The 15852-nt window shown below is 43.2% G+C and overlaps 1 protein-coding gene across 10 annotated transcripts in view; it reads left to right on the top strand.

The window, feature by feature from the left end:
* Positions 1–15633, top strand: part of WNK2 (WNK lysine deficient protein kinase 2) — a 117934-nt gene extending 102301 nt beyond the window's left edge. For 7 of the 10 annotated variants that reach the window (XM_067003259.1, XM_067003268.1, XM_067003265.1 and 4 more), the window contains one exon: positions 6563–8750. In XM_067003259.1, coding sequence (XP_066859360.1) covers positions 6563–6913 — 351 coding nt within the window. In that variant the 3' untranslated portion in view covers positions 6914–8750. Of the gene's footprint in view, positions 1–6562; positions 8751–14439 lie in introns of those variants that run through there. The other 3 variants (XM_067003267.1, XM_067003264.1, XM_067003263.1) reach the window with 2 other exon arrangements.
* Positions 15634–15852: the final 219 nt, after the last annotated feature.

Raw genomic sequence — 15852 nt, 5'->3', positions numbered from 1 at the left:
GAACGAGGCTGAAGTAACTCAGATTGTTTACAAAGAACTTAGAAATAGAAAGGTTGGGATTCCCTGCTCTTCAGTTCACGTTGCCACTTGCTGCTTGGAAAGCTTTCAGGCAGACTACAAGCACTGCGCCAGCTTGCCCTGGATCATTTTATGCACCAAGGCCTACTATGGGAGTGGGGCTGCAGAAGAGGTAGACAGCAAATCTGCCTAGTGTGCTTAAGGTTATTGCTGGGGTGTTTTGGCCGCGAGGATGGCAGAGCGTGCCACAGATGATTTTGGACCTTCCGATACAGACGAGCCCCTCTGAATTGCACCGTCCTGTGCAGGGAGCAGGAGCTGCCGCTGTGCTGCATCCATCCTCCCTCTCAGGGAGGAGAAAGCAGAAAACAGGGCCATGGATGTGATTTAAAAGACTTTTAGGACAGTACAAAGGCTGTTCTGGAAGTTGAGCATCATTCTGCTGTTTGTGCCTTTTCAAATTCACCCTAGAGGAGATCTTGAAGCGAAGGCAGGAGAATGCTTCACAGTGTTAGGAGAAGAATAGCCCAAAGAGCAGGGGGGAAACTGTGAGGAAGGACACTTAGCCTGGCCAGCCAGACAAGTGACCCAAAAATGCCAGTTCTTGGAGTAATGAGTTATATAGGGAGATGTTATACTTGCACTAAATCAGTGTTGAGTCCATGTTTTAAAAAGGTATTAGGCAAAAAGAACTCAGGAAGTCACATAAAGGAAGGAAAAAATAGTTTCCTGACAGGGAGAATATAAAGCTCAGGCTGTTCTTCTTCAGTCCATCTGTTAACACCATCTTTTTGTTTTCCTTTTGGTTAAATACAAGAATACCTTTGCAATAAAAGAATTGAGGAGCACTAAACAGATTTCCAGCCCACCAGAGAAAGTTATAAAAAAAAAAAAAGCTTTATGTTGGAAATAAAGGCTAGATAAATTGGAAATGTGGTGTTACTTAGCTCTTTATTTTTATTTTTTTTTGGCAGTGCCAATGGCTAAACATTTGAACAAATAAGCAGCAAAGCAGGAGAGCAGGTTGCCTCCTACCTTCAAACTGGGTATTTTGTTGTGGGAGAAGCTAATGCTGGTCCAGTGTCACACTTGGCAATGAGGGCCAGGAGGCAGTGTTAATGCCTTTGTTTTGAAATATCCTCTGGAATTTATTGGAAAGAAAGATGTCCAAGCTTGAAGAGCTTTTAAACAGGAGTAGAAGCAACGTGAATTATCCCATAGTGCTCTGTTGGCTCTAGGGAAAGCCCCGGGACTCAGCACCATGCAGAGCTCCTCCATGTAGCTGATGGGCATCTTCCTGGGGTGCAGGTTTGGGACTTGTGTTACACAAAGTATGACCAAGAAGGCATCGGACCAGATGGCCCCTTTCTTCTGTGTTCGTTTTCCCAATCTCTAGGCTAAAGTAAAACGGCAACAAAACATCCATAGGGGTACATTTGCTGGTTGTTTTTCTCCTGCTGTCCAACCACTGCTATCAATACATAAGGTAGTTTGGCTGTTTTCAGGTCTTTCACTGTGGAAACAGAGAACTAACTTTCCTGATAACATACTGATTACAACTTTCCTGAGGTGTTCTGGTTTTTGGATTTGTCCCTCTCCCCCTCCTCCTCCCTCCCCCGAAGATGCTTCTAATGAACAGCAGCAAATTGTTTGCTGTGTGAATACTATATGTTATTGGTATCTTTTTTTTTTTAACTAAGGCTACTTTTTAAGGTGGAAATTGGCTCAGAAGAGAAATTAATGGAGTGTTTAATAAGCTGCCTCAAGAGTTAGTGGTTTTATTTTCTTCCTCTTTGTTGTCAGAGTATAGAAAGCAATAAAATAATTGGGATGCAAGAGTAGACTTGAAATTCTGCTTTATTTCTCTGGAAGTGACAATTCCATCAGCAAAAAATTGCCTGTCAGTTTGGCTGCAAATCTTGATACATAGAAGCTTGTGGGGGAACCTTCAGGCTTCCAATTCTATTACAAGAGCACTGAGATGTTCCTCTTCAGAGGTTTTATGTGAGCATGGAAACATGAATGGATTCTCATTTTCAGTAATTTGAAAGGTAGTAGGAGATACTAGGAAAAATTAAAGTCAAACTGCCTGAAAATAGCTATTTCTTGCATGCTCATCCATGTCGAAGGCATGATGAAATAATTCTTTCTTCCAGGTAATCGTGGTTACCGCCATCTAGGAACGTGAGCTGCTTTGCATGTAAAGAGTACTGGATATTGTGTGCTTAAAGGTATTATCTGAGGATGCCTGGGAGTAAAAGGTGTAGCAAAAATGTTTTCTTCCCTCATACTGTGACATGGCTACGTGGGTTTTAAAGAAAAACCTATTACCAAAAAAAAGCTGTAAACGTGCTCTGAGTCAATAACGCGGCTGTTTCTGTGAAGCATGCGGGTCTGTGTCAGTCAGTGACGTGTGCTGTGGTTTAGGCACTGTCAGTAATAGCTGCACATCTGTTTGCATTTAGTACATCTTGGTTTTAATGAGCTGGCTGCCTGGGAAGCAGGTGCTCTGGAGATAGCTACAGATGTGAAAACAGAGCAGAAGGACTATTAACACCTTTTACTGTGTCTTCCATGTCCATTGGATTGAAAGAATAATAAAAATATGATGAATCTGTGCTTGGAGCTGTTCAGAGCTGCTTTCTCGCTCTGAATGTCAGAATAGCTTTCCAGGAGCCTGGAAGGATACAAACACAAATCTTTAGTAACACCTCGTAACTTTGGGTTTTCAGTAAACTGGAAAAGGGTGATAAACAAGTATTAGCATCCTTGCCCTGCTCGTGCTGGCAGCCAGCACTAACCTGTTCTGTTATTCGGTTTCATTTCAGTGGTAGTTGGGCTGTGCAGAAGTACAACAGTAATGCTAATACATAGCCGTCAACATGCAGCTGAAAGAAAAAATATTTAAATCCTTCTTTTTTAGAATGTGTTGTGATAGTTATGGTTTCACAGCAGAATTAGCTGGTTTCATCTGTTCTAATGTAAAAACAAATATTTATAAATTTATAGGTAATACATAACTATTAGCTATATACATTCACAGTAGTGTAGCTATGAATATTGCTAAAGGGGAAATTTAGAGCTTGGTGACACATGATGACAAGGCAGAGAATTGAAAAAATGAGTCCAAAGAACAGATATTTTTTTCTGTACTACCATAGCTTTTGTCCAGTTGGGGTGTGTTTTGTTTTCACATATGTTTCTTGTGTATGTTCTTGTTCATGTGTATATTATTCTTATTCTCCAAATGAACATGTATGGTTTGGGGACCAGGAGCAAATGGCAGCAAAGTGAAGACTGGCAGTAAGAAGCAGACATCTGGGGAGCAGGAGCACGAAGGTGTTCGTAGCTGGCAGGGATGTGTGTGAGCCCTTGGGGCAGGGTTTGATGCAGGGGGGCGGCGAGCGAGCAGGTGGAAGGCAGTGGGCAGAGATGCAGCCCTAGGTGCCCGTGTCTGTGTGGGTCCCCTTTCAAGGCTTTCCCCTTAGATAGTGAAGTGGTTAAGCGCTCTTCGTGTGGTGATGTATGTTCATTAAGTATATTGCTTCTGTAGAAAGGGCTAATTCAGATGCAGAGGGAAAGAGGGAGAACAAAACCTCCCTTCCTGTTCAACATAGAATACATTTTAGGATATCAACCTCTTCTTCCTTCCAAAAAAAAAATAATAATAATTTTAAAATCCCTGTTAAGTATCTCTAGCAGACACTTACTTTATGTGGTGATGACAGGTGTAAATTTTGCACTGCTTGTGCAAATTCATCAAGTTTGAAAGTGTCTGTCAATTCAGCATGCTTATGGCCAGGTCAGCTGATGTTACAGAGCTCTAGACAGGCAGCAGAACAAACAGAAGTAATTAATATTGTAATATTACAAATGAAGTAATGCCATCCATAGTTAGCTAAGTCCTATAATCTCATTCTGCATTGCTAGTGTTTCATCATCTAAAGTTGAATTAGAAAGGAAAAACACCACTTTTACTTCACCTTCCTGCAGGAAAATTAGGATTAATAATAATAAAAAAAAAAGTATGAATGCGGGCTATTGTTAGAACAATCTGTTTTCAGTGACCTCTAAACATGGGCTGCTTGAGCTGTTGCAGGATTCTGATATTGTACCTCTTGCTTTCAATTCCCAAGATAGCTTCAGTATGAAGTAACTGATCTGCACCCAGCTTCAAGCTGCAGGTAGAGCACCAAAGCCCAGAAGATGCTGTGGAAACTGAAGCCTTGTTGTCACTAGGACGTAGTGTGTCATAGTGCTTAGTAACCGCTGCACATTTTGGAATCAGCTGCTGATACCAGAACTTGCACTTTTTGAGCAATCTTGCAAAAATGACGGGATGATAGCTACCAAGAGAGGACACCCAAGCAAGTGGGGAGCTTTGAATTTTGTCAGCAAGGTGACTGCAGTCTCCATGGCTTTCCTAAAGCTAGGGAACATAACTCCTTGTGTGTTTTGAGGACCATACCGGTGCTTGCTGATCTTGATGTTCCGGTCAGTATTGGCATGCTGGAGGAAGCGTTGTTTCAGCCTCCATCGGTATCGATTCATTACAGATGGTCCAACAGTCACGGTTTAAAAATGGTTTTGACGAAGGGGCTTCTGCACAGGGGAAGACGCAGGAGCTAGGTGTCGTGTTGCCTCTCATGGTGTGTGATTTGCTTGTCTGAAGCACGCGAAGGTAGAGGAAGCAACCTTAAATCGTGAATATGCATTTGTCACGACACAAACAGATTTTAATGTGTATGTGTAATGTTTGGGTTTGCAGCGTGATGACACTTTATTCGTGGCTGCACATAGATAGTCTTAAATATAGCTGCTGCTTCACTGAGGAATGTAGCTGAGAAAGAAAGGATAAAGAATTGGGTAGAAGTAGATTTCTCAGCATTTGAAAATATCTGAGAAAAAGCTTTTGCCGGTTATAATGTTTAAACAGGACCTAAAATGTCCTGTAAATGATTTAAAATGCCACCTTACGTTTTCAGTGCTACATTATAAATCTATGGGTTCTATAAGAAATTGCATATTTTGGTTAGGTACCTTTACAGCTATCCTTTGTCAACTACTCAAAGCTGTCTAGTTTGGTGGAAACCATCATTTTGAGGATGTTAAAGCATGGTTATAATAATAGCTTAAAGATGTCATCGCATCTTATAAATTTATATGTACCTAGTTCCTCTGTTTATTGTTCTTTGGATTCTGCTGTTAGTTTTGGTGGATTTTTATACATTAGTGATTTAGCATTCACTATACCAAAGTAGCATTTTCTCTTAGTTTGATGCTCACCATCAGATTCAAATTTCAGATTAGAACTGGAGGTAGTGAAGCAATGAAGGGTATTGGATATTTTTGGGGTTTTCTAAAATTCACTCTAGATCACAGGTTAATGCCCCATATCAGTAAATCAGAGTATCGTTGCCATTTTGATTTTTAATTGAGATGAGAGACTAAAACCAGAAACTTAGAGTAAGCATTCCACGCAGTCTTACACATATATTCATGTCTCCTCTGAAATTTAACCTTCATGCCAATTTTATTAGTTTAATGTGAAATATTTTGGTATTAATGGGATACTCCCAAACTGAAAGAGTATTGTTTATGTCATGAATAGGTGCTGGCTTGGTGGGAACCATGGCAGGGAGTTGTGAATTATGTGGAATTTAAAATGCGAGGAAACATTGTAAATCCCATCCAGAGAGAGACCGGGCAGCATTTTGTATAATTATTGTTTCTGTGGCATTGTGCATTACGAAGCATATAATTCGGGAAGCCCTGCCATCCCCATGTTTAGGAGGAAAGCTCTTTCCTTGAGCCTAGCATGCAAAAGCAGAATATTTGAAGTGAATGCTAATAGAATCTTAGCAAAATAGTGGGACTGACTCCAGCAGCCCCTGGGGCAGGATCAGCTCCTGCTGGGTCCTTGCTCATTTACCTGACCTGATCGCAGCCACCACCAGCACTGGATGTTGCATGGATATTTAACCTCCGTGGAAAATCTCTTTCCATTCTTGCCACCCTTAGTTCAGCGAGCACAAATACCCTTCTACAGAAATACTTGCTGGATTTTTGAAAACCTGCTTTGGGAAGGGATATAAGTTCAGTATGAGATTTGGTTTAATATTTTGCATTTGGCTTGCTTCATTTACTTCTGTGGATGATATCCAGTAGTAAGGAGGGATAACAGGGCTACTATGGACAGTGGAGGTTTTTCACAGATTTTGTGGCATTATGTTCTCACCTGTTCAGTGATATCTCCTGGCTCCTTCAATAGTACACCCTTCCCCTCCTCCCTATATCAACCTTTGCTGTTAATTTTCAAAAAACAAAAGTAAAAAATCACCACCACCAGTGTGTGCAGACAGCAAGAGGCCCTGCGGGCTGGGGCTGGATCGTGCTGCTGGAGGGAGCAGCGCAGGCGTGGGAGCTACTTGCTGCTGCCAGCGGGCCAGAAACGAGCCGTCCTCTCCGTGCATGACAGCGCTGCGTCCTGCAGTTAGGAAAATAGAAGCTTAATAGCCATGCTTTTTTATTTTTCTTTTTGTAGGTTAATTCAGTAAGAACAGGATTGGGGAAAAGGTGCATTGTTCCAGTGTCTTGCCCCATGTCAGCTGCACTAACTCCTGGAGTTTCACCATCCCTGCCAGTGCCTATGCCAGGTACTACCCTTTCTGGCCCAGTAACGCCCTATGTGATGCCTCTTTGTCAATACGGAGGAGTGTTCCCTACGCCGCTTTACGGAGTGCAGTGGTCAGGGGCGGCAGCGCGGCCGGGGCTGGTAGGAGGGCAGAGCCTTGCTCGCTTCTCGGCTCTCGGCAAAACTTGCTTGCAGATGTACCCCGTGCCGCTGCAGCAGCCCGCGGCCGACCCGCCGGGCCCACACATGAGAACGACATAGCTCTGTTGCCTGTTGATAGGTAACAACGATTTCGACGTTGTAACGTGGAGTGTTTGATCTGTAGCTGCCATACGTGTCGGAAGAGGTGTGGGTCTGCTGCTGGCCCCAGGCCAGACCTGCTAGCATACACAGCCATACACCGCATCAAGCAATCACTGTGAAGGGTTTTCACAAAAGATCGGTTGTTGTTATGGCAATATTTGCATATATTTCATTGCTAAAGACACTTTATTATGTTGTGTTCTGATGTTTTACACTTGCAATCCTTAAAGTTGATGTACTTGAATTGATGACTAGCAAATTGTACTAACCCTGCAGGAGTACAGTGCCTTGAATATAAGCTTTTCAGTTCCAGCTGGAAAGAGATATACAAATATTTGAAAGGTGTATTTTATTTACAATTTGCTTGTGAGTTAAAGTTCTTTTTATTTGCAATGATATCGAAGGTTTACAGTTGAAGTTCTTCATCAGTTTCATTCTGCTGTAAATGCTTCACTTTTAATTCATGGGTTGAATTTTCATTGCTGAGGCTTTCAAAAAAAATTGTGAGGTGAGATTTGTTTGAGATACTGATCGAAATTTATTTGTGTTTGTACGAGGAGTAGTCAAATGCACATTTTAAAGTAGGAGCATTTACAGGATGATCCCAGTCAGTTGTATATAAGAACAGGTAATAGCTTCCTTCGGGCAGTGCAATTCATTCCCTTACGCAGTCTCTGGTGAAGTTGCTGTAGACGGCAACTTACTTCATAACAGGCAGGCAAATACTGTTTTCTTCCAGATCAGCACCGAATCGGACTATGTTTTCTTTCCCCTACTGGGCTTTTATAATTTAGTTAAATTACAAAGCCATGCATGTTTCCTAAGTGAAAATTCTAACTGAAACCTCGATCACAGGAGCACGTCCCCAGGTCCCTGTAAGAGCCGTGTAAGTACAGCACGTGCGTGCGCTCTGCCTTCAGTTCAGCAGCCGAGGTTAAGAATGGGGTTTTGTCACTGAAGTGCTAACCATGTTCACATCGAAGTGGAATAAAAATGTGAAACTTTTATTTTTCTTTTTTCCTATATGACCAATGAATGCTTCAGTTTTGGAGTCTCACCACCTTTTGATTTTTTTTTTTTTAATTAAGTTTGTACTGTAGGTGGCATGGACACCTCTCTCCTGTTTGCAAGTTGCTTTTTGCCCATTTTACTGTGCATAGAGTCTACATCTGCACCTCTCAGTCTAAAGGCACAAGATAACCGGTAAAACTGATTTGCTGATGGTAAGTTTCATTTTAATAGAAAGCACTAAGGGCCATCATTACAGGCACAGGTAACAAAACATGCAGTCAAATTTGGAGGCGCGTTGCTCTGTATCTCTACTGCAATGACATTCTATACTGTCTGCTGACGGGCAGAGATGTCTTGTGCTGCCAAGCTGTGAATTGTATAGTTCTATTGTACTTTGAGCATTATATCTGTCTAAATTATTTTGTTTGTACCCTTTGAATATATTATTCCATCAATTCAGTTAGAATTGAATTTTATAGACAATTACGCAGAGTCTTCTGCCTGGGCAAAATACTTACTGTAGTAAGAGATTTCTGTTCTCTGTAACATGTATCTTTTAATTTGTTTGGGTTTTTTAGATTCATGTCTGTATGCTTCATGAGCAAACACGGAAAATATGTTCTCACACCAGTTTTCCTTCAGCTTGCACTGAATCTTACAGTTTATGTCGCTATTGCCTGTTGTATAGTCCATCCCTTGTATACTGACAAAGTCAGTGGCACTAAAAGGCCCAAGAAATTGTATAGATTAAAAAGAAGAAAAATAAACATTTTGTGCTTGAAAACTGTGTGAAAACCCCAGTGTTTTTCTGAAACGTAGAAGCGTATTAATTCCCAGCTCTCCCGGGTAACTCTGCGTTTGTTTTCCAGACTGCTATCCTTTGTCTTGTGCGTAAAGAGCAGATGCAATGCCTTTGCTGTTCCTCAGCCTGTGCCCAGAGCTGCCATGTCCCACCTCCTGCAGCTGTAGACGTGAAAGTGTGCACCAGAAGTGGCGTAGTGCCAACTCGCAGGCTGCGTTGCTTGAGACCTCCCTGCTGCTGCGGTATTTCTGGTGTTCTGCTGCTGCAGAGCAGGCCAGACCAGAACAGTAAATGGGTTATTTTAAGCAGCTGGTATCTTCAGATGGTACAAATGAGGATGCTAGAGTTTGGTAGGTGGTGAATGAGGTGTTTGGACTGGGTACATCCTACACTGAAAAGTACCAGGGAAGCCCCATTAACTTGATCTTGGCATAATTTAAAAGTGAGGGAGGGCAGATATGAAACTTGGCCCTGGTACAAGTCTGCCACATGCATGCTCCTGGCAGTTGCTGCCATCGGTGTGGGCTGCAGTAGAAGTTAGGAAGGGACGTGCAGGCAGGGGTTCAGTACTTCTGCTTCTGTGTTCCTGCGCATCCAACCCACACGGCTTTGCTGTGCATGCTGCGCACGTTTCCAAGCACCAGGCCTGCACTGCAGTTTGCTAGGAGCATCCCTCCCCTACCTTCTCCTCTTCTCTCCTCCCCTCCCCTTTCCTCTCCCAGGCAGACGGCTGCGTTGCATGTGCCGAGCACCCGCGTAGAGCCAGTGATGCGGTGTGCACCCAGCGTGCAGCCTACGTGACCAACAGGGCCTCCCGGTGCCAGTTTTGATTTGGAGACAGACGTGTTGGTTTGCTCTTCTAAAATGAAACTTTCAACCTTCTAGTCTCTGCGTTCCTAACTAGGGCGTCTTTAGCTAGTGTTGGGGCCAGAGGTCGATGCTTTCATTTCAATATTCGTGATTTTAATTTTCTGATAGCCATCTTGGCTTCAGTTCTTCCGACCATTAAGTTCCAGCTACATTGCATTATCCTTGATCGTGCTGAAGGGCGCCTTGACCCTCGGTGGCAATTAAGCAAATGGGGACAACTTCTTGAGTAAAATGTGAGCAAAGGTGCTGGCCATAGCACTTTGCCTGCATCCTTGAAAGGGGGGGGGGGAGGGACTTGCTCCAAACTACTGTTTGTCATTGGATGTCTTCCTCGTGCTTTAAGAAACAATTTTTGTTTCTTACAAAACTGTTTATTGGAAGTCCGCTTAAATACAGTCCACTTAAATAGGACCAGTGAGCGAGTACTTTATTTTTAGCTACATGCATGTGTTTTGCGTAAAGTTTTTGGAAAGGAAAGGGTGTAGGCACTGCAGGTACCAGTACTTGCTCGGGCAGCAGGGCTGCCTGGCACGCCGCAGCGCGTGAGCCAGCCGTCAGCAGCCTGCTTGTTGTGCCAGACTGTGAGACTACTTGGGCCGAGACCTTTCCTTTCACTCAGCTCTGACCTGGAGCAGGAGGCACCCGAGGGGTCAGTGCTGCAGTGCTGGAGGGTGGCACAAAATATTGAAGGAGTACTTCGAGCTGCCAAGTCACGCACCCAGTAGTTAGGAGATGCCAAATTAAGTTTGCCCATATTCCCTTAATTAGGCTTTCCAATTGCCTTGCATCGTGGTGGAGTATCTGGCTGCGGAATCACATCCTGTTTTACCGCAGCATCCCTGGCCTGGGAGCAGGCTGGGGGAACCTGCATGCTTCAGGGCTCTTCTGCCACAGGTCCTGGTTCAGCCTCCCTGGCGCTGCATCTGTTCAAAGGAATGATGCAAAAACTGTCTTTTTTTTTTTTCTCACGCGTAAACTCTGGTCTTCGTTCTACAACTTTAAGAGTAAATATTATTTAGCTATTGCTTGACACCTATCTGCAAAGCTCTCCTTTTTTCCTCTTTCATCACTGTCCGATGTAGCTTTTAGTTTTTTTCAGAGATATTTGACATGGACTGTTATCAAAGACGAGATGATGAATTGAACGGCCAGTTGGCTGGCCAAGTGTAGCAGTCTGTGTGCTCCCGTGGAGAGATTTGTATTCAGGAATAGGTGCCTAACATTAAATGCCAATATTTCTGGAGATGAACTTCTTAATCAAATTGGAAGTTTTGCCATTTGATATTTGTGGAAGGAAATCACTAATACCTTTGAGTCAGTTAGAGTTTAACTTGACTTTTTCAATAGTTGCTTTTTCCATTAAGGCATTTTTGTGGCCCCAGTATTTTCAATTCAGAGAACATTCAGAATTTTTCTAAGCAAGCTCCATAGGCTTTGCGTTCAGCGTGTTTGTGTTGGTACTGTTCAATTAGCATGAGTTTTTTACAGGCATTGTTGGAGTGGGGAAAAACATCTGTACTACATTCTTTGGAGTCAGCTTTGGAGAGTTTTAATCGGAAGTCTCCGTTCTGAAATTACTTGACCTCATTACATGGCTTTCCTCCTCCTGCTTCAAAATAGGCAAAGATTTCAAGTCTTTTTGAGCAAGATGGGTATCTCAGAAGTTAGCTACTACGACAAAAAACTGCCTAGTTTTCTGGTTTGCTGCTGAGGGCTCCCCAGCTGAGTTTCCATAATGTTTTTGAAAGTGTTGGCTTGGGGACAGAAGTTACAAATGCAGTAGTTTGGGACTGTGCTTAATACCTTAGTGAGGTTTCTTGCATTCTCCTGGTTCCTCATCTGTCCTTCCCAGTCACAGATTTCTGGTGATGTTTGTGGAAAAGGATGGCTGTGCTGGAGAAGGATGTGTTTGCTGAACAGGGGCAAAATCTCTGCAGAGTCCACAAGCAAATAGGGGAGGTTTAGGTTGGATATCGGGAAAAATGTTTTCACTGAAAGAGTTGTGAGGCATCGGAACAGGCTGCCCAGGGAAGCGGTTGAGTCACCATCCCTGGTGTATTCAAAAGACGTGTAGATGTGGTGCTCAGGGACGTGGTTTAGTAGTAAACCTGGCAGTGCTAGGTTAATAGCTGGACTTGATGATCTTGGAGGTCTTTTCCAACCTAAGGGATTCTGTGGATGACTATCTTGCTAATTGAATTTATAAAACAGCAAAAATATGATCACATGAAATTTCTTGCGATGGTTATTTATTATTTATTGAATCCTTCAGCATGAGTTTTTGTTTGTTTGTTTTGTGGTGTTGGGCTCTCGTTGGCTTGTGCTTACGCCAGTGCAGATCTGAGCTGAGCTTCAGCTGAGTATTCATGCAGGCTGACTGCTGGGCTGATCCTTGTGTTGTTTCTCCTGAATGAACCTGGTAAATACCATTATTTTCCAGTCTATATTGCTGAAACTAACCATCGAGCAGAGGTGAGTTGTGCTGTGACTTACGCGTGCCAGTGGTTTTTGACTGGAGCAGTACTTGTGTTTTCACAAAGGTCTCAGTGGAGCCATCCCTGCGGATGCAGCAGGAAGGGGGTGTTCAAGCCCTGGCTGTGTTTGTTCTTTTATTAATGCAGATAAGCTGCAGAAGTGCAACATAATGAAATGGATTTTAGGAGCTGTCAGGTTACAAATTCTGCATTATGAAAGAATTTGTTGCTCAGAGGGATTTGGATGTACCGTGGTGCTGACGTTGGCTGTGTCAGTAAATAGATTACTTGTAACTGATTCATCTGGAAGTCAGGCTTGTAGCAGTAGGCAGTAACTTTTGTGAATTATGTGGTCCTTTCTGCTTTTTTTTTCCTCCCGTGTGATACTTGTGGTGTAATATCAAGACTGCTGCTATATGTGCTTGGATCTATATTTGACTATAAAACTTCTCACTTGAAATAACTTCCACAGGAGAAGTCTAGAGGCTGCATAATTCAAGCCTTCACTCTTACATGCACAGCCTCATTAAACTTTAGATTTTCCTTGATAAGTGTGGAGAAGCTATGCATAGAAGACGACCTAGTCTGATTAAGGATCTGTTGTAACAGTGGAATTCTTGTGACAAGCTCATGTTTTTTTGAAGTCTGAGGAAGGAAAACTCGCATTAATTTCTTTTGATGTAGTGCCACTGTATGGATTTGCAGCATATATTTAGCATGTTGTTGTAGTTGCCTGTTATTTTTTTTTCTCTTGGAAAGGAGCAGATCCACAGACTCTGCCTTTCCTTGTTAAGGCTCCTCCAAGCGTCTGGCCCAGCCTGCCCCACTGAGTGCGCCCATGGCACTGCTGCGCTCTCGGAGCTATGGGATATGTGATGGATGTGGCCAGAGACCCCTGAGCTGCTGTGCTGGGGGGTCTGGAGTCTGTCGAGGTTTTCCAGAGATATCCAGGAGTTCTGACATCTCCTAAAAACTTAGGGAATTTAAAAAGAAATAACTGGCTCCCTGTCCTTCTCAAGTGGATGTTATTTAGGTTATTGGCATAAAATAACCCAAAAGAGTATTTACTTGTGTGTTGTTGTTTGTTTGCTTTCAGTTACTTTGTAAATAATGTAGAAACTTCTTCAGCATTCAGATTTTGTTTATTAGATTAGAAAAACTATACCTAACATATTTCTTAGTGCTCATTTCCTTCTCTCTAGTCAGCAGCTACAAGATGCTAGGTGCAATTTTTTCTGTGGTTCTTCTTAGCACAAAAAATTAAGTATAGCTAAATTCACTGATCTGTTCAGTGCTGTTGATGTTGCTCTTTCAGGTTTTGGTCAAAAACCAGGCTGCCTTCAGAATTAGAATTGGAGAGGTTGTCTCTGGGGATGTGGGCTAAGTATCTGTGAGGATTCCTAACAAGTGCCAGGCACCTGGAGAGCTCTCGCTGGTTTTGGCTTTATGGCTGACCTGCTGTGTAGGCTGGAGTAAGTCCCATTGCAGTCTTTAGGATTTTCCCTGTTACCTGGAGATCATTAATTTTGTCTTACTTCATTTTTCTGGATGAACTTCTGTGCCAGGACTGGTTATTAATAGCGGGCAGCTGTTGAGAACAGTGGTGGATTCAGGTGGATCTGCAGAACTGCTGTTGAGCAGAACCTTGCGGAAGAATGATGACCAAGACATAATTTTACTTCCTTTAAAAGCAATTCTTCCTATGAACAGGCAGAGCAAGAAAGATGGGAGGGAGGAAACTGGGACTGAATCTAATGATAGCAAAGCCTTAAACAAGGAACCCACCTCAGGAACTAGGCCAAACAGTCTGTTTGCATAATGTGCTTCTCCCCTATGCATCTTGCATTCCCTTCTGCCCTGAAAGACTCACCGTGTCTTTTCTGGAAGAATCTAGCAAGCTGTATGCCATATACAAAGCATACATGCCTGCAGATCCCACAACCAGCATGCATGTTGCCGTGACATGGAGTGCAGGACATCAGCATGCGTCCCCAGCGCAGTAGGTGTGCACTGGTGGAGTGCGTGCCACCGAGCGTGGGGCATGCAACGGCTCCCAGGGCGGCTGCTGCTGCTGCTTCAGCCTTGTGCTCATTGTGCTTCCTTCTGGTTCTTCTGCTGTGGGCCCTGGGCATCAGTGTGGCCTCTCATGTCCGAATGGGGACCTTGCTCTGAAGAACTCGGCGAGGTGCTTTAGGAGCGTTTGTGCTGCCGCGTTCTCAGTGTGAGGATTTCGGGTTCTGTTCTCGTGCGGTGCCTGACGTGGCTCTCGTGGAAGTGCCTTTGGCACGCTGCGGTCTGTGATCTCACGTGGCCGTTTTGTTTTTTAGATTCTGAAAATGCGATCGCCAGCGACTGACACATGGCCCCCGCAGCTACGGTGCCAAGCGCCAGGTCCCGCTGCAGCTAAGGAGGAGGAAGAGGAAGATGGGAAATGATTTGTCGTGTGTGAGAAATTCTGTGCCATTCTGGTCCATTCTACACAATTTTGTAACTTCTTTCTAATCATTTTTTATTTATAGTTGGAAATACAAAAATGTTATGCAAAAATAAAGGAAAATTATTTTGGGGGAAAAGGATTTTGTTCCAAATCGTTCCCTTCTGTTGTAAGCCAGGTTCCTGTGAGCAGCTTCTGGAGAAGAGGGAGGAGGAGTCATTCTTTCCAATACTTTTTGTTTTACTCCGTTAATTGTAATTTAAGTCATTTTCAAAAAATAAGCTAGGCACATGTATTCAGGTTGTAGTTAAAAGAAGATAAATTCCAAGTCCAAGTGAATTTCTCACAGTCAGAGCTGTTATTCTGTAAAGAGAATGCTCTATTTTAAATCTAGTTAAAGCAAGTAAAGAAACCTACAGAGACTTCACTGTAGAGTAACTTTGTACTGTCACTTCCTTTCTCCCCCCACCTTTCTTTTTCTTCTAGACCAGCCATATTTTCTTGCCAGAGATGAATACAGTTCTCAAGTCGCTTCTAATTTTAAATGTAAGCCTAAAATCCTTCTGCAGACGAGTCAGTAATTGGAGCAATTTTTAAAAGATTTTAAAGTGCCTTCAACAAGCTAAAATTATGTGGTGGGACATTTCTTTTTCTTGATTTGCTGATGATAGGCTTCACCTGTCTCCTGGGCTGAGGTGGTGTACAGACCTGTTTGTAGCAATAATCTCATGAGTAATCATTTATTATAAAGGACTACTCAACTGTTTTTTTCTTTAGAAAGGTGGCTTTTAGCGCTGTTCCTGAGGAGCAGGAGAGAGTGCTGCTTTTGCTGTTATGTTTTGGCCCCAAACTCTTCCAACCTGCTGCTGAGCACCCAAAAACTTCAGTGGCTCCCCCCTTAGGCAGTGTCAGACTGCGATGTTCTGTTCGCTCAGTTTTTGGTACCACAGAAATAAGAATTTCTAGTTGCCCGCAAGCCTTTCCTTATCATCCCTTCTCGTAGCTGGAGCCTGGCGTTTTGTTTCGTTGTTATCTGCCATGTCTGTCTCTTCCAACTCTGAGTTCTAAATAATAAATCTTATTTTGATGCTGCTGTTCACTATTTCCTTACCACCTCAGCTCTGACCTGCTAGCTTCCCCTGCTCCTGAGCTCGGCTGAGAGCATGGGTGGATTTAGGTCTATTGCTGGCACCTCGGAGCTCAAGAGCCCTGAAGGAGGAAACCATTAAAACACCTCGTAAATTCAGAGCTGAAGCCTCAGGGCCAAAATAGATGTTTGTGCTTTGTGCTTCTGTGTTGCCTCCTG

Source organism: Anser cygnoides, chromosome 10, assembly GCF_040182565.1.
Source record: "Anser cygnoides isolate HZ-2024a breed goose chromosome 10, Taihu_goose_T2T_genome, whole genome shotgun sequence".
Lineage (NCBI taxonomy): Eukaryota > Metazoa > Chordata > Aves > Anseriformes > Anatidae > Anser > Anser cygnoides.
Note: the sequence above shows the minus strand (reverse complement) of the source record. Positions and strands in the feature narration are given on the sequence as shown.